This window comes from Coregonus lavaretus (assembly GCF_964263955.1).
Source record: "Coregonus lavaretus genome assembly, chromosome: 29".
NCBI lineage: Eukaryota > Metazoa > Chordata > Actinopteri > Salmoniformes > Salmonidae > Coregonus > Coregonus lavaretus.
Window position 1 is genome coordinate 39335905 of NC_140016.1, and position 27584 is coordinate 39363488.

At 43.7% G+C, this 27584-nt stretch overlaps 1 protein-coding gene and 1 long non-coding RNA gene across 2 annotated transcripts; one reads left to right on the forward strand and one right to left on the reverse strand.

Annotated features, from left to right (window-relative positions):
• Nucleotides 1-25338, reverse strand: LOC311104909 (DNA replication licensing factor mcm7-like). Its single transcript, XM_084146882.1, has 15 exons — nt 25180-25338; nt 22846-22925; nt 19756-19920; nt 17362-17486; nt 12285-12465; nt 11943-12080; nt 11510-11659; nt 11123-11237; nt 10711-10842; nt 10504-10587; nt 7266-7477; nt 6618-6883; nt 6275-6443; nt 4558-4667; nt 1-3941 (listed from the first exon to the last, which is right to left on the reverse strand). The coding sequence occupies exons 1-15, from the start codon at nt 25208-25210 to the stop codon at nt 3716-3718; spliced, it is 2184 nt and encodes a 727-aa protein (XP_084003008.1). The 5' UTR covers nt 25211-25338; the 3' UTR covers nt 1-3715.
• Nucleotides 7407-27584, forward strand: LOC311104910. Its single transcript, XR_014610201.1, has 3 exons — nt 7407-7495; nt 27027-27158; nt 27392-27584. It is a non-coding gene; the product is annotated as an uncharacterized lncRNA (long non-coding RNA).

A 27584-nucleotide genomic window follows, 5' to 3' on the forward strand; every position in this document is an offset into this window, starting at 1 on the left:
ACAACTAACACACTGTTAGTATCAGACACATGACACAGAACATTTATTGAAAACAAGCTCCTAACACAATTTGTCTTGCACAACCTCTTGCACAACATATTACTCAGATCAATCTATAACATTTTATATTTACTACGACACGTGCCCCACGTACCTTTAAACATTTTCAATCATTATTTGAAAAAACTTCCCATCATCATTTGTCGCAATGTCTTTTTTTAAATCCACCCATCGAACGGATGAAAATGTTGATATTTAGAAAATTTCTCCAATATCTGCAGTTTCAATTACACGTCAAACAATTTTTTTTTTGTGCAACATTGTTTTTGTCGAATAAACCTGGATCAATGGAAACCTGCCTTTTGTCGATCAAAGATAGTTAGGATACTCTATCATTACTAAAGTTCACTTTGAATTACTCTGAAATGTTTAAATAGTGGCGCAACGCCACTTATTTGGGGAGAACCCCGACATTGACAATATCTTGGTTTTAAATGCTTTAAATGGGCACTTCCGAGTTTTGCTATATTTTCCGGAACTCTCGGGACAATATGAATTATTCCCGGTATTGAAATTTGGTAGATTTTCAGGAAAATATTCATCCCTAGTAAAAACCGCTTTAGGAGACCTTATTCGTTTTGTTCCACGATAATCTTCATTAGCTAACGTAATTTTAGTGCATTTTTAAGCATGTATGTAATAAATACAATTCTGAAAGGTCATGTTATGACAGATCTCATAGAAAAAACTTAAATCTCTTAAACCCGTGTTAACCTTATTTTTGGCATTAATCCCAAAACCCCAATAGGAATGGCTGAACGAACCAGAGATCACTCATTTCCGGTTTTTAGAACTACAAACTGGTGAGCTGTACAGCATGAACCCTACATTGTGTTGAAAATAACACTAATATAGAATAAAATGTGTGGTATGCAATTGGGCATTATATAGAAGTCTGTGTGCAGTGTGTTGAAATCTGAGGAACTGTCCTGATATGGTTTAACTCTGACAAAGCATCTAAAAAAAATGGCAAATGAAAGTTATTTTCATGGGACACCTGTTTTTCTGTTTCTACATGCCCACAATAAAACTGGAATGACTACCCCCCCCAAAAAATGGGGGAAATCGTTTCATATGCAGCCCAATGTTGTATTATCATTTCTGGTGGGAAATAACAGCCTTTGTGACAGGTGTACAATTTCGATGAGATGGATTAAAGAGAACCTGGGCTATCAATCAACTCAGGATTACGGAAGAATACTGTGTTACACATTTCCCTCCATAGCGGATATTAAAAGGCCTATAATAATGTGTTCATACTTCCACAGAAGTTTGACAAAAACATGCATTATCGTATTCATTGTAGTTACAAGCGAGACAACCGTGGACAGCTGCTTATGAAAGCAGCAAATTAGTCTAAACAGCCAGGCTGACCCTAAAACAAACCAGGTGTCTGGACTATTTACAGTTCTTCTTTCCACACGTACAGAAACAAAATGGTGACCTACATACAATAGCCTACACTATGGATAAGGCTGTATCAAATAACCCTGTGGCACAAGTCATGCCATTTTTGGAAGGGAAATGTGCTAATGAAAGATCTTAAACTATTCAAAAGTATAAATGTGGACTAAATATTGCCACAAGTTAAGCCATTCATTTATTAACACCAACATTCATAATGTAGAAGCATTCAAAGTATTGTCCATTAATGCCCTTATAGCTGGTCTTAAATTACTTTAACTTCTGTAACACAGAAGCTCAAAATGTCAGAGAAACTTCATATACAGTGGGGAAAAAAGTATTTAGTCAGCCACCAATTGTGCAAGTTCTCCCACTTAAAAAGATGAGAGAGGCCTGTAATTTTCATCATAGGTACACGTCAACTATGACAGACAAAATGAGGAAAAAAATTCCAGAAAATCACATTGTAGGATTTTTAATGAATTTATTTGCAAATTAAGGTGGAAAATAAGTATTTGGTCAATAACAAAAGTTTCTCAATACTTTGTTATATACCCTTTGTTGGCAATGACACAGGTCAAACGTTTTCTGTAAGTCTTCACAAGGTTTTCACACACTGTTGCTGGTATTTTGGCCCATTCCTCCATGCAGATCTCCTCTAGAGCAGTGATGTTTTGGGGCTGTCGCTGGGCAACACGGACTTTCAACTCCCTCCAAAGATTTTCTATGGGGTTGAGATCTGGAGACTGGCTAGGCCACTCCAGGACCTTGAAATGCTTCTTACGAAGCCACTCCTTCGTTGCCCGGGCGGTGTGTTTGGGATCATTGTCATGCTGAAAGACCCAGCCACGTTTCATCTTCAATGCCCTTGCTGATGGAAGGCGGTTTTCACTCAAAATCTCACGATACATGGCCCCATTCATTCTTTCCTTTACACGGATCAGTTGTCCTGGTCCCTTTGCAGAAAAACAGCCCCAAAGTATGATGTTTCCACCCCCATGCTTCACAGTAGGTATGGTGTTCTTTGGATGCAACTCAGCATTCTTTGTCCTCCAAACACGACGAGTTGAGTTTTTACCAAAAAGTTCTATTTTGGTTTCATCTGACCATATGACATTCTCCCAATCCTCTTCTGGATCATCCAAATGCACTCTAGCAAACTTCAGACGGGCCTGGACATGTACTGGCTTAAGCAGGGGGACACGTCTTGCACTGCAGGATTTGAGTCCCTGGCGGCGTAGTGTGTTACTGATGGTAGGCTTTGTTACTTTGGTCCCAGCTCTCTGCAGGTCATTCACTAGGTCCCCCTGTGTGGTTCTGGGATTTTTGCTCACCGTTCTTGTGATCATTTTGACCCCACGGGGTGAGATCTTGCGTGGAGCCCCAGATCGAGGGAGATTATCAGTGGTCTTGTATGTCTTCCATTTCCTAATAATTGCTCCTACAGTTGATTTCTTCAAACCAAGCTGCTTACCTATTGCAGATTCAGTCTTCCCAGCCTGGTGCAGGTCTACAATTTTGTTTCTGGTGTCCTTTGACAGCTCTTTGGTCTTGGCCATAGTGCAGTTTGGAGTGTGACTGTTTGAGGTTGTGGACAGGTGTCTTTTATACTGATAACAAGTTCAAACAGGTGCCATTAATACAGGTAACGAGTGGAGGACAGAGGAGCCTCTTAAAGAAGAAGTTACAGGTCTGTGAGAGCCAGAAATCTTGCTTGTTTGTAGGTGACCAAATACTTATTTTCCACCATAATTTGCAAATAAATTCATTAAAAATCCTACAATGTGATTTTCAGGATTATTTTTTCTCAATTTGTCTGTCATTGTTGACGTGTACCTATGATGAAACTTACAGGCCTCTCTCATCTTTTTAAGTGGGAGAACTTGCACAATTGGTGGCTGACTAAATACTTTTTTCCCCCACTGTATATAGTATACTTCATACAAAAGAGGTTGAAAGAGTCAAACAGATTGCTTATGAACATAATGTATTTACAAAGAGTTTTATTTGACAACAGCCATCTAATATTTTTTAAAAGCACTTGATAGCCAAGTAAGCAAAACCCCCACAGTTAGCAACGTTTCGCTGTTGCAAAACCACTATGCATGTTTGCATTTAATTCTGTCATGATGGTGTAGATGAGGACGCACTAAGGGGGTCCCATTGTAGTCAGTAGCCCATTAGCCATCTCTTCACAGGCCAAGCCATTCCCTGGTTTTGTGTAAGAGGCTTGTGGCTGTGAAAGAGCTCTTTAGACGAAGGTGATGCGGGTGCGGGCCTGGTTGACCTGCCACACATTGAGCTCTTCATACTCGTCCAGGGCCTCCTGGAACTGGGCAGGGGTGAAGCCACGGGAAACGCACCGCTGTTCGGCCTCCGCCATGCGCACCAGACCCCAAGACCCACCACGACCCTTCACACCCTCCGTGGCCAGCTCACGCAGCAGGGAGAAGATCACGTCCGCCGGCCGCTGGGCTCTGGAAAACAATGTGATGGAAAAGGTTAAGTGTCTGAAGTCGTGGAACTTTGAGATCAGGGTGGGGGTCAAACCCATGAATTAGGCCTACATTGATCTGTTCAGAAACTGAATGCCTATCCGACAGGATCAAATCCATGTCCAATTAAACTGACAGGAAATTGCATTGACCCAAACTCTGCTTAAAATGCACTTGGTCATACAGCCCTACCGCTTCCAAAACATACAGTGCTACATGCTTACATTTTCCAATCAACTCCTTTGAATCCCTCGAGGTAGACTGGCACAGTAGTATGTGAAAAAATCATTTGAAGTCAATAGGGCGTGTGGTGAAGCACTTAAAACCTGTAGACATGTCAGCCGTTAAGGTCTTCTCCAGTTAACACGCTGTGTAAACAGATAAGGCCGTAAAAAAAAAACGTCCCTCTGGCCATGGAGCCACTTTTAATATACAGTAGCTCCTGAATAGCTATTCCCAGAGTAGGTCATCCCCTTACTCTGTTATAACCCAAACCTCAACCATAGGCATTCAGTCAGAGATCTTATTAAAGCATAACAACGGTGTCATCGGGGACTGTCTTGTTGGCAGTTTCCCACAGCAGCGGAGAGTAGCTGACCTGGTGGTGCTGGACTTGTCAGCCTGCAGGGAGTCCTTGGACATTTCCATGAGCCTCATCGCCTCGTTCACGTCCTCTTTCTCCACAAAGTCCACCAGCCGCAGACGGGCCTGTGGGGGTGGGGGTGAGGGAGAGACCACAGGTCAGGCAGGTACATAGGCTAAAGCTCAGAGCACATACCAAAAATACATGCAATATTAAACTGTTAAGAGTCGATCAGACATCGTAGGTTGCGCTGTGCCGGCACTGTCAGACCGAGACAAGTGCAATGCCCTCTGGAATGGCCGACAATTGCCCAAGTCTCCGCCTCTCAACACCAGCTAGTCTCTCCCAATGGATGAGGCTTGACAATCAAAATTGACACAATAGGCAACGTTAATACAGTGATGGTTGTATTATAGGAAGCGTTCAGGTAGTGAGCGACGACTAGTTCCAGTCACAGTCAGTTTTGCATGGGTTTGCACAGCTGCTCCTACAAACACAGGCTGACTGCCTACCCTGCAAAGCTGACTGGGACTAGACACAAAAACGTACATATTAACACAGCTGGATTGGGATAAAGCCACAGTAAAACATACTGGAGTACAATTATGACAATATTAATAAAATCAACACAAACACTCCATAAAGGGCATGGAAGAAACCTTTGACAGCAGTTGGGTAGGTACTAGCCGTTGATCATTACACACAAGTCATTGGACAAAGTAGTCATCTGTACGGGGGAGTTTTGTTAAGGGCCCCGACACTCGGTCTGAACATCAACACCTGCCGCTTGCAGTACGGTTTTGGAAGCATAAAACATATTTATTTTTCATGTCAGCAATAAACCATTTTCAAAAAACAAAATGTTCAATTGATACACACCTTTATAGGGTTAGTGTTCTCACATGGTCATATCGCCATGTTACAGCGCTTGTTCACAGAAAACAGACGGAAGACAAGAGGCGACCACCTGTGCTAATTTGCTATAGAGCGGGCTGGAAATGTAGCGGAAGTGTAGTTGTCAGATGGAGGCACCCATAGCTGTATGGATTTGTGCAAAACAGTAAGTGTAGCTATCTTTTTTTTTATTTGAATGATTCTCGCAGATGAAAGAGAAGTGCCATATGTTTAGAAAGCCGTATCACAAGCGATGCTCAACGTTTCTAAACGTTAAAACAAAGCATCGGGATTGTAGTTTACACGAGCCAGTCGTGGGCAAAGCTGACAGCTGAAAACTGTAGGGAGAAGGCAGAATGCCGCCTAGAGTTTGAGAGCTAGGTAGGTACAGGGTCACCCAATGGCGTGGCAGAGGTTTGCCCTCTTGTCGCCATCCAGATGTAGCACAGTACAGCCGGTGTGTCGCGAAGTGCTGGTTTTGCAGTAGGGCGGTTGAGTCAGCTACCTGCACAAACAGCACTTTTGACACCCAGGCGCTACGAGACCACACAGTGAGAAGCATTACATTCCAGTCTTAATGGACATGAAGGAGTCAGATTCAATAGGCGAGTCAGTGCGGGCGAGAGTAGACACAGGGCCTAGTGCCCAGCGTGTAAAATAAGTGCTCACACTGCAGGTAGGCTGGGCATTGCCACTACCTGCACTGTAAGCACTTTAGCACACACTGGGCTGCAACCAACTGTCCCCCCAATCCATGCAGTCTTGCTCCACTCTTCATTCTAAGTATGCACCCAGTCAGGGTAGAAAGGGTGTGTAGTTAGGATGGGGTGAGTCTCACCAGGGCGGTGGATAGGCGGAGGATAGACAGGAGTGTACGGGCGGAGGTGAAGGTGCAGTCCTTGCTGACACGCGCCTCCTTCCTCATCTCCACGTAGGCCGCCGTGATGTAATCAGCCAGTGCCTCTGGGATGACGGGCTGTCGCCTCGTACACAGGGAGATGTAACGCCTGGAGAGCGATGATACAGTTAGTCACATAAAATAAAAATGCATGTGGGAGAAATGTCTAATCACTGATGACTAAATAGTAATTCTTTATTTTATTTCCAGCACCACAAAGTTTGCAATAAGTTGCCGTGGGGTGTGCATGTTACACCTGGCTCTGGGTTACCAGTGAACTGACCTCATGAGCTTCATATCGATGGGGGTAAAGTGAGTGGGTGGCTGGTGGCAGTGCTGGTGAACATAGGTGATGTGCTGGGCCAGTCGGAGATCGGCCTCCGTGTCAGGCTTGTCCTGGATGAGCCAAAGCAGGTCAAAACGGGAGAGCAGGGCGGCCGGCAGCTGGATGTTCTGCTCAATGGTCTTGCGCGGGTTGTAGCGGCCGTAAGCAGGGTTAGCGGCCGCCAGGATGGAGCAGCGGGCGTTGAGGGAGGTCATGATTCCCGCCTGGGAAGGGAATGAGTTAGTCACACACATTATCGTTGAACAGGGGAAAGCTCTGTTTTGACTGTCATTTTCCACCTTGTCATAGGGATACAGGTAGAAAATCTTGTCAGTTCTGCTTGGTCTGCTGTAGCTCAATTGGTAGAGCATGGCGCTTGTAACGCCAGGGTAGTGGGTTCGATCCCCGGGACCACCATACGTAAACATTTATGCGCACATGACTAAGTCGCTTTGGATAAAAGCGTCTGCTAAATTGCATATTATTATTTATTTATAAAACCAGTTGAAATTCATGAATAGCCTTACATAAAAAAACAAAAAAGTGTTCGTTTTTGTTTCCAGAGCTACTGCCAGACATGTGGCTGTGAATGAGGAGAAAGCACACCTTGGCGATGGAGATGGTCTGCTGCTCCATCACCTCGTGGATGGCTGTGCGGTCGGCGTCGGCCATCTTGTCAAACTCGTCAATACAGCAGACACCCTGGTCGGCCAGAACCAGGGCTCCGCCCTCCAGGGTCATCTCCCCGGTGAGGGGGTCACGCATCACAGCTGCCGTCAGTCCCACGCCAGAGGATCCTCTGCCCGTTGTATACTGGCCTGGAGGGGGTCAGGGAGGTATGGTCATGGCTGATAATAGTGGCAGGAGCCAAAATAGAATCATCTTCATTCCTTTATTTACTTGAACACGAGTGAGGACCTCTAGGGATCAATATTGTCAAAAGAAATCTACCAAGTTTCAATTTCGTATTTATCCAGACAGTCCTTGGAAATACCGCAAAAATCAGAAGTGCCCATTTAAAGCGTTTAAATTCAAGATATGGCTAGGGGCGCCACGCCACCTTGTCGACGCCACTACGTAAAGATTTCAGAGCAAATGAAAGTGATATTTAGTAATGATAGAGTAACTACCCTTTGATCGCCAAAGACGTTGTGAGCTGCGAAACAGCCCGTTCATAAATTCAGAGCGTTCTCATGTTCCTCAATTAATTCAGCAGTAAGGCCATCTCGACACAGAATGCGCTCAGGACGCACAGAGCATAGCATTAGTGGCAGTCAAACAAAAATTAAATGACCTGTTCGGCCTGTTCACCCTGCTATCATCCAGAAGGCGAGGTATGTACAGGTGCATCAAAGCTGGGACCGAGACTGAAAAACAGCTTCTATCTCAAAGCCAGACTGTTAAATAACCATCATTAGCCGGCCCCCCCGCCCTGAACTTAGTCACTGTCACTAGCTGGCTACCACCCGGTTACACAATCCTGTACCTTAGAGGCTGCTGCCCTATGTACATAGAATCACTGGTCACTTGAATAATGTTTACATACGGTTTTACTCATTTCATATGTATATACTGTATTCTAATCAATGCCATCCAATTAAACTATTGCTGTATATACTCTATCCTACAGATATACTAAACATACTGTCCATAATGTCTATACATCACACACACACACAGAGTATTTGGAGAGTATTCAGACCCCTTGACTTGTTCCACATTTTGTTACGTTACAGCGTTATTCTAAAACGGATGAAAAATTTAAATCCTCAATCTACACACAATACCCCATAAAGACAAAGCAAAAACTGAAATATCACATTTACATAAGTATTCAGACCCTTTACTCAGTACTTTGTTGATGCACCTTTGGCAGTGATTACAGCATCGCGTCTTCTTGGGTATGACGCTACAAGTTTCTCCCATTCTTCTCTGCAAATCTTCTCAAACTCTGTCTGGTTGGATGGGGAGCGTCACTGCACAGCTATTTTCAGGTCTCTCCAGAGATGTTTGATCGGGTTCAAGTCCGGGCTCTGGCTGGGCCACTCAAGGACATTCAGAGTCTGTCCCGAAGCCACACCTGTGTTGTCTTGCCTGTGTGCTTAGGGTTGTTGTCCTGTTGGAAGGTGAACCTTCGCCTGGAGCAGGTTTTCATCAAGGATCTCTCTGTACTTTGCTCCATTCATTTTTCCCTCGATCCTGACTAGTCTTCCAGTCCATGCCGCTGAAAAACATCCCCACCGCATGATGCTGCCGCCACCACGCTTCGCCGTAGGGATGGTGCCAGGTTTCCTCCAGACGTGACGCTTGGCATTCAGGTGCCTTTTGGCATACTCCAAGCGGGCTGTCATGTGCCTTTACTGAAAAGTGGCTTCCGTCTGGCCACTATCATAAAGGCCTGATTGGTGGAGTGCTGCAGAGATGGTTGCCCTTCTGGAAGGTTCTCCCATCTCCACAGAGGAACTCTGGAGCTGTCAGAGTGAACATCAGGTTCTTGCTCACGATTGTGCAGTTTGGCCGGGTGGCCAACTCTAGGAAGAGTCTTGGTGGTTCCAAACTTCTTCCATTTAAGAATGATGGAGGCCACTGTTCTTGATGACCTTCAATGCTGGTTGAGAGAATGCCAAGAGTGGGCAAAGCAGTTATCAAGGCAAAGGGCGGCTTTTTGAAAAATCTCAAATATACTACATGATTCCATATGTGTTATTTCATAGTTTGTCTTCACTATTATTCTACAATGTAGAAAATAGTAAAAATATAGAAAAATCCTGGAATTAGTAAGTGTGTCCAAACTTTTGACTGGTACTGTATGCATATAAACACACACACACACACACACACACACACACACACACACACACACACACACACACACACACACACACACACACACACACACACACACACACACACACACACGTATACAGAGATACACACACTGATTCCAGACTCCAACATTGCTCGTCCTAACATTTATTTAAAAAAATTATTCCATTATTTTACTTTTAGATGTGTGTATTGTTAGAAATTACTGCACTGGCGGACCTAAGAACACAAGCATTTCGCTACACCCACAATAACATCTGCTAAATATGTGTATGCGACCAAACACATTTCATTTGGCCAGCAAGTAAAAGACAGTGCATAAATGTTATAGCGGTATTTTGACATGCATAGGCAGAGACGTGCGTTGATAATGCAACCTATGGATTACAGAATAAAGTTATGAATTTTCATGCGAGACAGGAGTCAGGATTTTGGGTTTCAGTGGGATTGGGATAGGACAATCTCCTACGCTGTAGGACAGGAGATGATAGAATGTTCCCTTCATGCCTCTGAATTGTTTATAGGTTATAGTGTAGCGGTTTCCTGTAATGTTTATTAACTGCATTCGGGTCGCGTGTGCAGTCCGGCAGTGTGAAGTAAATACACTAGGCTAAAGGCTTCCATGCAACAACCTGTTTGGATGAGGTGCAATTAATTTTTTTGCTAATCAGCTGCTGCGCATGTTGTGTATTTTGTGGAATTGCATTAGTGCTGACATTGGATAAATGTTTTGTAATTTCACAACAACCACCCCAAAAATATATATATAGGGAAGAGTTCCGGGACAGTCCCGGGATCCCGGCTACCCATGTTACTCCTTAAACCTTTTCATTGACTATATTTGGTTCATGTCCCTATTAATTCAACAACTGTGCGGAATGGTGCAAGGCTTTTAGTCAATTTCCAGTAGGCCATTTAGCCTGTTGCTAATACCAGTCTTGCGACATGGGATCAGTGCAAATGAAGGAGGATACATGGAGAATAAATATTTTAGACAGTTCCAGGAGATTGTACTTACTGCGAGCAGCCAGGCGGTCGATGTAAGACAGCAGCTGGGACTTGGCTACTCCTGGGTCTCCCATCAGACAGATGTTTATGTTGCCTGGAAGGAGCCAAACCGGGTCATAAGTTAAACATCCCGAAACTCCAGTTAATTCAAATGAAAGCCAAAGCAGCTATTCTAATGGACAATGTTGCAGGGCAGTGGAAGTTTTATTGCGCTCACCTCTGATCTTCATGCCTTTGGGGGCCTGCTGCACTCCTCCAACCAACAGCAGCAGGAGAGCCTTCTTTACATCTTCATGGCCAAAAATCTCAGGGGCGATAGAGCCCGCAAGCTTCTCGTAGAAATCTTCCTCTGCAAGTAAGAGAGATAAGCGCATTAACCAAACTATTCAGTTACACAGTCCATTCGCGTCGACACATCCTCTTGGATAAACAATACGAGAATGGTTAAAAAAAACGCACTCCCTTAACATTCTGTTCACAGATCCAAAAGGACAGGATACATGTAAGCACCATGCAGTGAAGCTTCCATAATACTGCCAACATCAATCTGGTTCCTTCAGACCTGTGATCACTGAAAGGTTTGAGAACCTAGGGGTGATTTCAAAACAGTCAGGCATGCACGCACATACCTGTGATCTGGCGCAGCTCTTCCTCGCTCAGCTCTGCTGTGCCCAGCTCGTCATCCTCGGTCTTGTTCATCAGTGTGATGCTGTGGGACTCCAGGTACGTTTCTGAAAGCAGACCCTGAGAGGGAGTGACAGTCACATTACAACAGCAGCATCTCTCAGCCAGCCAACTAGCCTCCTGGTTCAGGGGATGTACTTGTACATCAAGTTGTCTCAGGCCGAATGGGCCGTTCTAGCCTGAACAAGTCTTCCTTTACATCTCAGCCAAGTCATGGGTATGGAGTAAGGCAGATTGTACCATTTTTCGCCAACTTATTTTATGTTGCTCAACTTTAGGATAATTCTCAATAAGGTTTAAGGCAACTTTGTAATGTGTTTGAGTGCACTCACCTGGACAGCCTGTCTGAAGCCAGTGCGCAGCAAAGGGAGGAAGACACCAGCAATAGCCACATGGTCTCCGGGTTGGGCCACGCGCGTATTCTCCCCGCGGGCGTAGATGGTCATGCTCCTGGGGATGTTCCCCACAGGAACCTGGTCACTCTGGAAATAGATGAGGCACAGGCAAGGGTTACAGCTTTCAAACCAGTGCAAATGCATTAGTCTGACTTGTGCTTGTTTATTTGCCTTCAACTTCTGCCAGAGAGCTATGTGAATTGAATGTGTTGCTGTGTTTCAGATTCTTTATATAATTATAATTAGTCATTTAGCAGACGCTCTTATCCAGGGCTCGGGGATTAGAACCAGCGACCTTTCGGTTTCTGGCACAACACTCTTAACCACTAAGCTACCTGCCACCCCCAAGGGTTAGACAAAAGGTCCTTACGTGTTCCTGTATGCGCAGCTCCTGGAACTTGACAAACTTTGAGCCTCGGCTCTGCAGGTAGAGCCGGCCGCCGGACTTGTTGGTGACACACTCTTGACTGGGACACATGATGAGGGGCATGAAGGTGGGGGATTGGATCTGATAAGACAGGGAGAGGTGTCTGGGTTAGCACAAGGAACCGAGAGATCTTAAATGTTTCTGTACCGGACCGAATGTTGAATTTATTTACCCAGCCCTCCTGTGAGATCTAGTAAATTCTTTCCATTTATTTTCTTATATAGTTTATCAAGTTTTCTTGACTGGTTCATGCAATAAAACAACAACAGAATGCCAATCGCTTACCGGCTGGTATGTCTCTGCGCCACACTGGTCACAGGTGTAAGTGGCGACTGCCATCATGGGTTTGACCTCAGTGGCACGGGTGACAATGCCCCTAACTGTCACCAACTGACCAATGCTGTCTGCTCGGACATCACGGACCACTTTGGGTTTGGCAGTGCTGGGCGGTTTGAAGTACAGCTCGCTGTGAGAGAAAGGATCTGTCTCAGAGGGAATGCCATAATTGTTATTCCTTGCCTCCTAAATACGTAAAATCAGCAGTCATGAGCTGGCTATGGCTTGTAACTCATATTTAGTAGAACATGCATCCAGTCCAAATAAGAATATATACACACACTCGTTTATTCGCCACGTGTACAGGACAGAACAGGTATAAAACAGTACAGTGAAATTATCTTGATAGCTCTTTCCCAACAATGCAGTGCTAATTTATAATTTAAGATAATAGAAAACAAAATTAAAACCACAAGAACTACAATGAGACTGAAAAACAAGAAGGCAAGTATATACAGGTCAGTTCAATGTGCAGGGGTACTGGAGCGGTTGAGGTGGGTTTATACAGTACCAGCAAAATTTGGGACACACCTACTCATTCAAGGGTTTTTCTTTATATTTACTATTTTCTACATTGTAGAATTATAGTGAATACCTCAAAACTATAAAATAACACATATGGAATCATGTAGTAACCAAAAAAGTGTTAAACAAATCAAAATATATTTTACATTTGAGATTCTTCAAAGTAGCCACCCTTTGCCTCGATGACAGCTTTGCACTCTTGGCATTCTCTCAACCAGCTTAATGAGGAAGTCACCTGAAATGCTTGAAGGAGTTCCCACATATGCTGAGCACTTGTTGGCTGCTTTTCCTTCACTCTGCGGTCCAACTTGAGGTCGGGTGATTGTGGAGGCCAGGTCATCATTTTACATTTTAGTCATTTAGCAGACGCTCTTATCCAGAGCAACTTACAGTTAGTGAGTGCATACATTTTTCATTCTGGCCCCCCGTGGGAATCGAACCCACAACCCTGGCGTTGCAAGTGCCATGCGCTACCAACTGAGCTACAAGAGGCTACAGGTCATCTGATGCAGCACTCCATCACTCTCCTTCTTGGTCAAATAGCCCTTACACAGCCTGGAGGTATTATTTGGGTCATTGTCCTGTTGAAAAACAAATGAGTGGGACTAAGCGCAAACCAGATGGGATGGCGTATCGCTGCAGAATGCTGTGGTAGCAAATGCTGGTTAAGCGTGCCTCAAATTCTAAATAAATCACAGACAATGTCACCAGCAAAGCACCGCCACACCACCTCCTCCATGCTTCACAGTGGGAACCACACATGGAGAGATAATCCATTCACCTACTCTGCGTCTCACAAAGACACAGCGGTTGGAACCAAAAATCTCAAATTTGGACTCATCAGACCAAAGGACAGATCTCCACCGGTCTAATGTCCATTGCTCGTGTTTCTTGGCCCAAGCAAGTTCTTATTATTGGTGTCCTTTAGTAGTGGTTTCTTTGCAGCATTTCGACCATGATGGCCTGATTCACAGTCACCTCGAAACAGTGATGTTGAGATGTGTCTTACTTGAACTCTTTGAAGCATTTATTTGGGCTGCAATCTGAGGTGCAGTTAACTCTAATGAACTTATCCTCTGCAGCAGAGGTAACTCTGGGTCTTCCTTTCCTATGGCGGTCCTCATGAGAGCCAGTTTCATCATAACGCTTGATGGTTTTTGCGACTGCACTTGAAGAAACATTCCGTATTGACTGACCTTCATGTCTTAAAGTAATGATGGACTGTCATTTCTCTTTGCTTATTTGAGCTGTTCTTGCAACAATATGGACTTGGCCTTTAACCAAATAGGGCTATCTTCTGTATACAACCTCTACCTTGTCACAACACAACTGATTGGCTCAAACGCACTAAGGAAAAAAAGAAATTCCACAAATTAACTTTAGGCACACCTGTTAATTGAAATGCATTCCAGGTGACTACTTCATGAAGCTGGTTGAGAGAATGCCAGGAGTGTGCAAAGCTGTCATCAAGGCAAAGGGTGGCTACTTTGAAGAATCGAAAATATTTCTTTGATTTGTTTAACTCTTTTTTGGTTACTACATGATTCCATGTGTGTTATTTCATAGTTTTGATGTCTTCACTATTATTCTACAATGTAGAAAATAGTAAAATAAAGAAAAACCCTGGAATGAATAGGTGTATCCAAACTTTTGACTGGTACTGTACACTGTACATGTAAACAGGGCTGAAAAGAGACTGGTAGCAGGAATATATAAATACTCATGGTAATATACACATGTGGTCCTCTGTAGCTCAGCTGGTAGAGCACGGCGCTTGTAACGCCAAGGTAGTGGGGTCGAACCCCGGGACCACCCATATACAAAAAAAAAAAATGTATGCACGCATGACTGTAAGTCGCTTTGGATAAAAGCGTCTGCTAAATGGCATATTATTTATTATTATTATGTAAACAGGAGTAAGTGACCAGTAGCTGGATAAATACACTGCTCAAAAAAATTAAGGGAACACTAAAATAACACATCCTAGATCTGAATGAATGAAATAATCTTATTAAAATACTTTTTTCTTGACATAGTTGAATGTGCTGACAACAAAATCACACAAAAATTATCAATGGAAATCAAATTTATCAACCCATGGAGGTCTGGATTTGGAGTCACCCTCAAAATTAAAGTGGAAAACCACACTACAGGCTGATCCAACTTTGATGTAATGTCCTTAAAACAAGTCAAAATGAGGCTCAGTAGTGTGTGTGGCCTCCACGTGCCTGTATGACCTCCCTACAATGCCTGGGCATGCTCCTAATGAGGTGGTGGATGGTCTCCTGAGGGATCTCCTCCCAGACCTGGACTAAAGCATCCGCCAACTCCTGGACAGTCTGTGGTGCAACGTGGCGTTGGTGGATGGAGCGAGACGATGTCCCAGATGTGCTCAATTGGATCAGGTCTGGGGAACGGGCGGGCCAGTCCATAGCATCAATGCCTTCCTCTTGCAGGAACTGCTGACACACTCCAGCCACATGAGGTCTAGCATTGTCTTGCATTAGGAGGAACCCAGGGCCAACCGCACCAGCATATGGTCTCACAAGGGGTCTGAGGATCTCATCTCGGTACCTAATGGCAGTCAGGCTACCTCTGGCGAGCACATGGAGGGCTGTGCGGCCCCCCAAAGAAATGTCACCCCACACCATGACTGACCCACCGCCAAACCGGTCATGCTGGAGGATGTTGCAGGCAGCAGAACGTTCTCCACGGCGTCTCCAGACTCTGTCACGTCTGTCACGTGCTCAGTGTGAACCTGCTTTCATCTGTGAAGAGCACAGAGCGCCAGTGGCGAATTTGCCAATCTTGGTGTTCTCTGGCAAATGCCAAACGTCCTGCACGGAGTTGGGCTGTAAGCTCAACACCCACCTGTGGACGTCGGGCCCTCATACCACCCTCATGGAGTCTGTTTCTGACCGTTTGAGCAGACACATGCACATTTGTGGCCTGCTGGAGGTCATTTTGCAGTGCTCCTCCTGCTCCTCCTTGCACAAAGGCGGAGGTAGCAGTCCTGCTGCTGGGTTGTTGCCCTCCTACGGCCTCCTCCACGTCTCCTGATGTACTGGCCTGTCTCTTGGTAGCGCCTCCATGCTCTGGACACTACGCTGACAGACACAGCAAACCTTCTTGCCACAGCTCGCATTGATGTGCCATCCTGGATGAGCTGCACTACCTGAGCCACTTGTGTGGGTTGTAGACTCAATCTCATGCTACCACTAGAGTGAAAGCACCGCCAGCATTCAAAAGTGACCAAAACAGCCAGGAAGCATAGGAACTGAGAAGTGGTCTGTGGTCACCACCTGCAAAACCAGTCCTTTATTGGGGGGTGTCTTGCTAATTGCCTATAATTTCCACCTGTTGTCTATTCCATTTGCACAACAGCATGTGAAATGTATTGTCAATCAGTGTTGCTTCCTAAGTGGACAGTTTGATTTCACAGAAGTGTGATTGACTTACATTGTGTGTTCCCTTTATTTTTTTGAGCAGTGTATATAAATACTAATGGTAATCAAATGGACAGTAGCGTAATGGAGTAATAAATCTTATAAATAGTAATTTTAGCAGCAGCGTAGGTTGTGTCTGAGTGGGTAGACCTGCGGATGGGCATAGAGTCAGTGTGGATAGTCCGCCACATGCATAAGTGTCCCAAAGCGGAGGGAGGTAAAATTATGGAGGGTGTAGGGGCTAATTAAACCCTCCGATAGCCACTTCTACCGAGCCAGCAACACTGCCGTGTTCAGAGCGAAGTGGAATCCCATAAAATAGTTATTTGAGTTTGTGCAATTTCACACAAAATAATGGAGAAGACTGCCTAATATGCCACAAGCATTTGTTTGTCTGATTTCTAAACTTGAACACAAGTAAAAGATGAAATACCTCCAAAATTAAAAGGTTTAACTGTTACAGAGATTTATCTTGTAAAACAGAATTTCATGCTTGTTTTATTATTTAAAAAGTGGAACTTGCATTGCATCATTGTGTCCCGAAGTTATTGTGTTTATTGATAACCTCGCCACTCTCGAAGTCACCCTTGGAGTTTCGTCAGCAACGCGTTATAACGGAAGGCCCTCCAAGCGAGTTGGTAAGGGCGTGTGGGTGGTTTGGGCAATTTATTGGGCCCTTCTCAGACACCGCCTGGCATGGCTGGGAGCTTGCGCTGGGCCGCCCGCACCACCCTCTGTAGGGCCTTCCGGTCGCGGGCGGTGCAGTTGCCATACCAGACAGTATCACAACCAGTCAGGGTGCTCGCAAGGGTGCAGCTGTAGAACTTCATGAGGATTTGAGGGGTCATGCCAGGGAGAAGAGTTAAGTCCTAAGTGGTGTGGACACCGAGGAACTTGAAGCTCTTGACCTCTCCACTGCGGCCCTGTCGATGTTCACCCCCCCCCATTTCCAGTAGTCCACGATCAGCTCCTTGGTCTTAGTAAGCAATTCATCCAGGTTCATGCCCAGTTCTAACTCAGAGACAATGACAAACATGCTAGCTAAGTGAACTTACAATCTCCTCATGAGCTCTGCTGGGTACTGGTTGCGAGGGTCCCTCGTGTCTGCGGTGTCGTGACCTCTCTGCTCCATCATCAGCCTATGCTCAATGTACACATCCAGGGAATCCTTGGCCACCACCTGCGTGAAAGATGAGACAGGTATTGACAGGTCCCGGGGCAGTTAGTCTCAGACTCAATGTTTTACCGATAACTTCATCCCAGGGATGCAAACTGGCGAGGGGCCCAAAAAGTATACTTTTTTAATGCACGGAAACACACCAAAATTCTGTAAAGTGCAAGAAAAATGTGCCTATTTTCAGAGTGGGGTTGTCACAATACCAACATTCTACTAACGATGTGATAACAGGCCAAGTATCACAGTATTATCACAGGGTTTGCTCTGCTCTGCTCTTCCCAGTCACTACAAAGATACAGGCGTCCTTCCTAACTCATTTGCTGGAGAGGAAGGAAGGCCAAGGGTGACTTTAACAGCTACAGAGTTTAATGGCTGTGATAGGAGAACTTAGCCAGCAGCATACCACTTGTATCCCACTGCTGGCTTGCCTCTGAAGCTAAGCAGGGTTGGTCCTGGTTGGGAGACCAGATGCTGCTGGAAGTGGTGTTGGAGGGCCAATAGGAGGCAATCTTTCCTCTGGTCTAAAAAGTATAATATCCCAATGCCCCAGGGCAGTGATTGGGGACATTGCCCTGTGTAGGGTGCTGTCTTTCGAATGAGACGTTAAAACGGGTGTCCTGACTCTCTGTTGTCACTAAAGAGCCCATGGCACATATCGTAAGAGAAGGGGTGTTAACACAAGCCCTGGCTAAATTCCCAATCTGGCCCTCATACCATCATGGCCACCTAATCATCCCCAGCATCCAATTGGCTCATTCATCCCCCTTCCTCTCCCCTTTAACTATTCCCCAGGTCATTGCTGTAAATGAGAATGTGTTCTCAGTCAACTTACCAGGTAAAATATAAATTATAATGAAGATGGGTCAACATTGTAGTTACTCCACAATAAATGAGTGAAAAGGAAGCCTGTACAGAAAAAACATATCCAGTTTGCAATAAGGCACTAAAGTAAAACGGAAAAAGTGTGGCAAAAAAAAGGACTTTATGTCCTGAATACAAAGCATCACTGAGTACCACTCTTCATATTTTCAAGCTTGGTGGTGGCTGCATCATGTTATGGGTATACTTTTAATTAAGCTTAGAATTACATTGATTAGGCATATGCATCACACCTTTGAAGCATCTCTATGAGTAGGCTATCCATCCCTTTTTTAAGTTTGTTCTGTGCCATTCAAATTTGTGCATAGCCAAGATACCATGTTGTTAGCTAGCTAGCCAGGTAACATGACTAAACGAGGATGTTCGTTATCAAACCAAAAACCTGCGGCCTGCGAGTAGTTTAAAAACGCCCCACGACATGGTTTATAAAATTATATTACATGTGCGCCAATTAGTGGTAGAAAGGCGCCGGTAATATGGGGCATAACTTTTAAGAAAAACTTTTGGACTAGAAACTCAGTTCAGTCATGTGAAGGTGCAAGCAGGACTCGTTAGTATCTTGGCAAGGAAACAAAACACAAAGTGGATTTAACTTTATCATTATGTTGTCATCCAGTCACATTCATTTATTTTCCAAGCTACAGCACAATATTTTACAGTCGGTTTTTTTAAAGGACCAAAGAATTTAGTCTGCTTCCCGTTTTCATTTTTGCCACGGAAAAAATATTGCGATACTGGTATCGTCACAGCCCTACTGTCACTGTGATCCGTTTCTCCTCTATGGCAGTGGCCCTCAAGAGGCTGCGTGACAACAAATCCTCATCAGACTGGCCTGCTTGTTCTTACAGGCAGAATGAAAACATACATATCCACTTCCCTCACGCTGCGTGCCGCACCAATAATTAAACAAATGTAACAGAAACCCCATCACTGTCTGCACACCTCAGCTCACCATCACGGCTAAATAACATTTTAAAACTGACGGAGATGCGCAGAAAGAACAGACAGAGAAGCTGCTGAGTAGGCTAATGGCTGGTTAGGGGATGTGGCTGGCTCTTCACAGCTGTCACACTTGATATCACTCATTCCGATATGACATCACACTCTGAACTCATTTTGATATTCTATTTCTAGGATGTGTAGGGATGCATTCTGTGCTCAGTCATTAATTTCAATATGAGAAACATACACCATTATTTAGTGATCACACAGGGAGAATATATGTTCGCGCCTCTCTTTTATAGCTCAATGGGTGGTACACTATGCACACTGTCAGACCCCCTCCCCCTCCTCTAATTAACATGATTAGCAACTGCCATATCCAAATCAATATCCAGTCAAGCATGCCAGATTAGGTCTTAAATGTGTGTTCGTATTAACATAGCTAAAATACCTCTCTCTCGCGGTACTCTGGCAGAAGCTCGTGGACCGCATTGGCGAACAGGCCCATGTAGCGCTTGGCATTCTCACAGATGCTCTCCACCAACTCGGGGTCCTCCTCGGCCACATCATCCAGGTCCACCTGCAAAGCCACCTGCTCCCTGTGGGACAGGGCAACCTACAGACACAACAGGGCTTCCATCAGGGACACAGAATATTTACATTTGTTGCTTAGCATTGATGCTGCATGGCCCTTTCCTGCAAACAACGACAAAAGTTCCTGCTCATGTCAAAATACTGCAATGTACAGTTAACTGCCAAAATAAAGAACACACTTGAGTAAATGAGGGATACAAAGTATATTGAAAGCAGGTGCATTCACACAGGCGTGGCTCCTGAGTTATTTAAGCAATTAACCCCCATCCACAGGGCACTGAATGGTTTAATGAGGATGAAAACGATGTAAACCATATGCCATGGCCGTCTCAGTCACCAGATCTCAACCCAATTGAACACTTATGGGAGAGATTCTGGATCGGCGCCCGAGACAGCGTTTTCCACCACCAAAACACCAACTGATGGGATTTATTGTGGAAGAATGGTGTCACATCCCTCCGATAGAGCTCTGGACACTTATAGAATCTTTGCCAAGGTGCATTCAAGCTGTTGTGGCTTGTGGTGGCCCAATGCCCTAGTAAAAGGGGGAGGTTCACCCAAAAACACTTCTGGGCCCTTTATAACCCTTGCCTGGACATTTGTCAGTACCCCAAACAGTTTAGATTTCTGTATTTTTATATCAAAATGCCACATTTACGAAATTACCTAAAATGCATTAAAAACGGTATTTAGTTACATTAACAACAATTGGTGTCTCGGCATTGAATTGCCAAATAAATGTGGTATTTAATGTAAAAAAGTATAAAAAACAAAGACCTCCTTCGTGCAAGCGCAAAGGTCTTCCATGTAGTCTGTAATCCGTTGATACTCTTTCGTGGTTCTAAGATTGATAATTACAGGAGGTGGGATGAAGGAGCATCTTACTATTGGTCTTCAGGAAATGAAGTCAGGAAGTAAACAAAGAGATGGTAGCTATTAGCTAGGCTAGCGGTAAGTAGTGGTTTCCAATCTCTGAAGTAAAGCAGTAGACAAATAGTACTTGAGTAGCTGAGTAACTTAAGGGAAGTAGGCAGAATATCTGGCTAAAATCAGGTGCATTGTACCCAGGTGCAATAATGTCCCTGTCAGACACAAATACAGTGCGCATTTTCACTCTTTTCCTGTCCGCGATAGAGCTGTGTGTCTGATCCTGATTATGTTCTCAATACAAAGCATGAAGTGATTCACTAGCTGCAGTAGTCCGTGTGCAGTGATCACTTTAGGACCGCTTGACAACCATTCGAAGAAAGGTAAGATGGAACCGACAGACATGGCAGCTCTGCTTCTAGCTCCTAAGCAACTGATACCCAATATATTTTGTATATCAGAGCGGCGGTAACTCACCAGCATTCTGACCAGAAATTCAACTTTCCCGAATTGGATGCTTTGTTTGTACCCACAGTAGTAGGCCTGATTACCAACAATGATGAGACAGCCTACAGGGAGTGAGGGCCCTGGCGGAGTGGTGCCAGGAAAATAACCTCTCCCTCAATGTCAACAAAATGAAGGAGCTGATCGTGGACTACAGGAGACAGCAGAGGGAGCATGCCCCCATCCATTGGACCTCAGTGGAGAAGGTGAAAAGCTTCAAGTTCCTCTGCGTTCACATCACCGACAATCTGAAATGCTCCACCCACACAGTGCCTCGTCAACCTCAGGAGACTGAAGAATTTCAGCTTGCCCCTTAAGAACTTCACAAACATTTACAAATGCACCATTGAGAGCATCCTGTCGGGCTGTATCACCACCTGGTACAACAACTGCAAAGCCCGCAATCGCAGGGCTCTCCAGAGGGTGGTGAGGTCTGGCCAACGCATCACTGGGGGCACACTACCTGCCCTCCAGGACACCTACAGCACCCAATGTCACACGACGGCCAAAAAGATCAAAGACTTCAACCACCCGAGCCACAGCCTGTTCACCCCACTGTCATCCAGAAGGCGAAGTCAGTACAGGTGCATCAAAGCTGGGACCGAGAGACTGAAAAACAGCTTATATCTCAAAGCCATCAGACTGTTAAATAGCCATCACTAACCGGCCTCCACCCAGTACCCTCCCCTGAAACTAACCACTGTCACTAGCCTGTTACTCAATCCTGCACCTTAGAGGCTGCTGCCCTATGTACATAGACATGGAATCACTGGTCACTTTAATAATGGAGCAATTGACACTTTAATAACATTTACATACGGTTTTACTCATGTCATATGTGTATACTGTATTCTAGTCAATGCCATTCCGACATTGCTCGTGCTAATATTTTTATATTTCTTAATTTAATTCCTTTACTTTGAGATGTGTGTATGGTTGTGAATTGTTAGATACTACTGCACCGTTGGAGCTAGGAACACAAGCATTTCGCTACACCCGCAATAACATCTGCTAAATATGTGTATTTGACCAATAAAATGTGAAGTTGCTAACACCTGTAGCAATTTGTAACGTTATTTGTTTGCCATTCGCCGAACTAGCTCCTGATGCTTTTGGCTTGCTACTTTCACAGTAAAGTTGTCCTGTCCTGCTGTTTTGTTTTTAAATTTTGCTTCATGATGCAATTCCTTTTTCCATTACCCATAAAGTCGTCAGACCCAGATCCCGACTCATGGTGCACATTAATCTACTTCCTGGATTTCAATACGAAAATAAAATACAAAAATACATTGGTAAATATTAACCTACTGAAATAAGTCACTACTTTGTTCACTCAACCATTCAGTGTGTTGGGGCAGGGGAGGAAGATGGCGGCCTCCAGGCTCGCCCCGACACTTACATTGACGATTTGTTTTTAACTTTGAATACTTAATCCATTATACTTTACCAATCAACAGCATCATGGTTTAGAACCATTTCTCATATTAGATCATTGATTTTCAATTGCAAATGACTTGAAGACTGGCGTGACATATTACAGACAGAACAGGGTCATGAAAGTCAGTTCCATACTCACAAGCTGAGCTCCATATTTGAACACCTTCTTTCCATTGTCATCCTCACTGTAAAACTCTTGAAGGAACTTCTTGCATTTCTCTGAGGGAAAGAACAGAATATTCAACGGTGCACATTGAATGTTATTAATCTTATAGGCAGAGCAAAGCCTCAGTCTGAATTAGGGCCTCGTCTTTTTTTGCCAAGCTGAGTGAAAAATCTAATTTAGCTCGCCCTTTACCAATTTTTTCCCTTCCAGTTTCAATACAAGGCTCAGTTAATGAGCTGTATTTTTTTGTGAAAGTTTTCCAATTGCCATCAACAGCATGGTAGTCAAGGGCCTACATACTGCGACCTAATTTGTGGTCCTTCGACAACCCCCTTTGTTGGGTAACATCGCATCCCACAGATAACGATTTCTTACATTAAAGTACTGTCCCTACTGGAAGAGGCAGGAAGAGGATGTGGACAGCAGAGGAGAGAGTGGGTGAAGGAGGGAGTGAGGCGCCATGGAGAGAGTCAATGGGCCAGAGTAAAGTCCTCTTTCCCCTTTGTTGGCCGAACATCCATCAACATCAAGGATAGGTGGAGAACCACGAAGAAACTAAAGATGGTCTGAGGGCACCAACTGAAGAACACTGGCTAAAACAGGGAGGGACTAACTTGTGCAATAAGAAAATGCTCCTTTTCGCTTTCAGTCGCAAAATGTTTTTCTATGGGGTGCAGGTGGCTAAAGATGGTCCGAGGGGCAGAGGGCATTTGGACTAAGCAATAGATAATAGGGATATTATCCAGTTAAGCTAATTTTATATGTTCAAAGTAGGGCTGGCAAAAGATTAAAATAAATCATTTTTTATTTTGGTGCTAAAGATTGGTCCATAAAATATAAATGCGCCCAAACCTTTACAACAATGATGTAATGTTACAGGTTTTGTTTGCTGCTCACGCCAACAACCAAATCGCTGTCAATGTTGGTGAAAATAACCCCCATTTCTCCAAAAATTTGAACTATACTAGGAGACGCGTCTGGATTTTAGACACCTCAAAACAAACATTTACATTTAAGTCATTTAGCAGACGCTCTTATCCAGAGCGACTTACAGTTAGTGAGTGCATTCATTTTTAAATTGTTTTTTCATACTGGCCCCCCGTGGGAAACGAACCCACAACCCTGGCGTTGCAAGCGCCATGCTCTACCAACTGAGTTACACAAACCCTGTCTGTACCTACACAATATGCGTAGTTATTTCACTTACTTTTCATTCGAGCCCAAAATCACAACCTCTTCAACATTCTGTATTCGCAATAATTTTGTAAACAGAACAGCACATGGCTTTTAGCCTGGTCACTACGAGCAATCCGCCGCTTTCCCTCGGTCGTAAAATAGTCCCAACTAAACTGGGGGATTGCGTTAGCTATGGCTTCAAAACATGACTCGGTTTCAGGACCAGTTTGTTGATTTGCCGAATTCACTGTAACGTTACACTGGACTTTAGACCAACAATAGATACACTATTTAGCAGCAAACTAAATATATTACCTAGATAGCTAGGACCGGATAAACATCACGCCCATACTGCAGCTGCATGCAACAAAGAATAGCCATCTCCCGCGGATGAGAAGCATATGGCGAAAATGCGTGTGGATTGCTAACTAGCCACTGGCAAGCAATTTATTCCATTGCACTTTTTCAATTGAAATGTTATGTACAAAATTGAGTTAACATTTATCTTTAACTAATTCAATCACTTTTGTAGTATTGGTCAGTTCTATCGTTCATTATCAGAGTAAATCCTGCATTCTCTTTCTCTGCCCCTGAACCATGTGCTCCTCGCGCGTAATTCTTTGTCCTCATGAGTTCCATCCGGGTTACTTAAAACTGAAGCGAACATGCACGCCATAAACAACAAGTCTATTTGCCCTACTTTTTAAACTGCTGAAACAACTTCACAAGTAGCCAGATAATGTTGTGCACGGGACGACCAAGTTTAGATGTTTAGTACAACTAGTTAGCTATATTATAAACTAATATTCAGTTGGCTTCTTGGCTGAGTAGTCAGAAATACTTTGATTAGCTAGCTAGCTACTCAACCCCAACGTACCCTAAAAACGTATGCTATACTGTCGCTAATACAATCAAATGTTAGTTGGTTAGCAAGCTATTTAGTGATTCCAAAGTCCAATAGCATGGCTTACGTCACTTGTTGCTCAGACGTAGTTATGCGAGTGAGCACGCTAATAGCAAATATGTTTTGTGTTACAGTACTAGCCTCCATATACTCGAGAAAAAAAGTGCCTAGCGTCTCAAGCGACCTACTGTTAGTAGATAGCTAAGTTAGCAAAAGTAAATAAATACCTTTCTCAGCCAAATAATCCTTAGGAGCCATGCTTTCAGATGAAATATGTCGAATAGTTGGGTAATGTGGCTTGATTTCGACCCCAATTTACTAAGTATTATTTTTTTTTTAATAAAAAAGGATTCAGCACCAACAATTCATTCACTAAGTCGGAGGTCCCACTGCAAAAAAACTGGCGCGAGTCTGTCGTCTGCACGCACCAATCAAAATGCGTATTTCTGTTACCAAAGGTGTGGCTTCGCTGTGGCGCGAAAAATGCAGCGATGGTTGGTTACATGTACAGCATAATTCAACAAACTTGTACACTCTACGTCATCCGTGGCGCGAAATGTTTGAGGTTGCATATCATGTTTTTTTATGGGATCATTTAGCTGCCGAAACTCAATTGGTAATGCAAATAGACAAACGATTAATCAAATCAATATGTTTGCAATTCCAATTGAGTTTCCGCAACTAAATGATTCCATAAAATAACATGATATGCAAGCTTAGATGTTTAGAAAATAAATAGCAAAATGTGTTTAATATTTCATTTCCCTGGTACTATCCAGTACAACACACAAATTATTTCTCATGTTTGCCATTTAATATTGTTGTGACAGCATGAGTTGTGGGTCCATGTAGGCTTTGTTTGTTACTTTAATTTCCGAGTCAAAACTGAGAATGGAAAAACGGATAGATAACGGCTTGTTTTTGGTTTCTGAATTTGAAAAACAGAAATTGAGTTCATTTATAGTGTAAAATTTGGACATGGAATAACGGAAAACAAATAAACTATTACATTTTTGTCTTGTTCTACCCAGAAGTACACCCCCCCTCATAATATTAACATGGTTTAGGGGTTGTGTTTATAACCTAGGTTGGCATTACAAAGAAAGGATTAAACTGAGTGTGACAGGAAGATAAAAATACTAATGTTAGCTAAGAAGCAGAATTTATTAAGTTAGCATGCCAATAGAACAAATTCAACAGAACAAAGTTGGTTAGCACTAGTTGGCTACTGGCTAGCTAGCCCTACCTGGTTACTGGCTATAGTCATGCTAGCTAGTGGAAGTAAGTTAGTCCCTCAACCTTATACAAGATGAAGCTGCCCAGCCAGAGCTACCAAATACAGAAAGGTCTGATTTCTCCATTAATTTCTGTAGCTAAGTTAGCTAGCTCTTTTGTCAGCTGATGGTATTTGTCAGTAATAATGAACAACAGTTACTGTAAATGGTTAACTATCTGGCACTTTGCATTGCTAACTTAGATATTTATTACACATACAACAATGTCCAATTAAGCTAAAGTCAGTGTTGATGTGTGTGGGAGTTCGGGATGTTCCCGTAGGAGAAAAGCACACTGGCATCTGAGCAGATAATCATGAACTTCATGTAGTTACATCAGCCAATTAAAATAAGCCTTTTTATTGGTATGGGTATACGTCATCAACATCCTTTACTGCTCACTGAAAGGCAGGTGTAGGCTATACTCTTCAGTTGTGAACGCGACTATTGCGGCGACAATTGGCCCACTTCTCAATGTATACAGCAGGAAATGCAAACTTGTAGTGTATTTGATGTTTAAAATAGAAATTAAACTTTAGAAGCCTTTTTAAAGTGTCAGACTTGATTTTCCCTAACTATTTTTTTATCAACCCTTACAAAAATGTATTATAATATAATATGCCATTTAGCAGACGCTTTTATCCTAAGCGACTTACAGTCATGTGTGCATATACATTTTTACATATGGGTGGTTCCCGGGGATCGAACCCACTACCTTGGCGTTACAAGCGCCATGCTCTACCAATGGAGCTACAGAGGACCACTGTATTAATTGTAATCTACATTTCCTGTTGCTGCAGGATTCTTTTCGACGACACCATTCACACAGTTCAGTCACTCAGCCCTATCCAGTGGACATGATGCTCTCAAGGTCCTGCACTACCGCCTCCTACAATACCCTGATGAGAAGCAATAATCCTGGCCCCATGACTGTAAGTGCATATCTCTCTAACCCTGCTGTACCCTACTGTGCTGAGACAATATGACTCTAGAACAGTTTTGTTACTATTTTAAATGGAATGCTCAACAGTGATTATCTCACCCACTCTCAATTCAATTCAAAGGGGCTTTATTGGCATGGGAAACATATGATAACATTGCCAAAGCAAGTATAATAAACAATCAAAAATGTACAGTTAACTCTCTGTCTTGACAATCCTCACAGTTCCCTCACAGATGTTCTGTAGACTGGTAGATGGCACCTGCAGACCTGTTTGAGGGACAACTGGACAGAACATATCAGAATTCTTGGATTTCAGCTGAGATCCTCCTCTCCTTTCCCCGTCCTTCAAGGAAAGCCCATTCTCTACACTTCCTGTTAGGCATGATGCTCAAAGTGTCTCTCCATTTCTCCCATG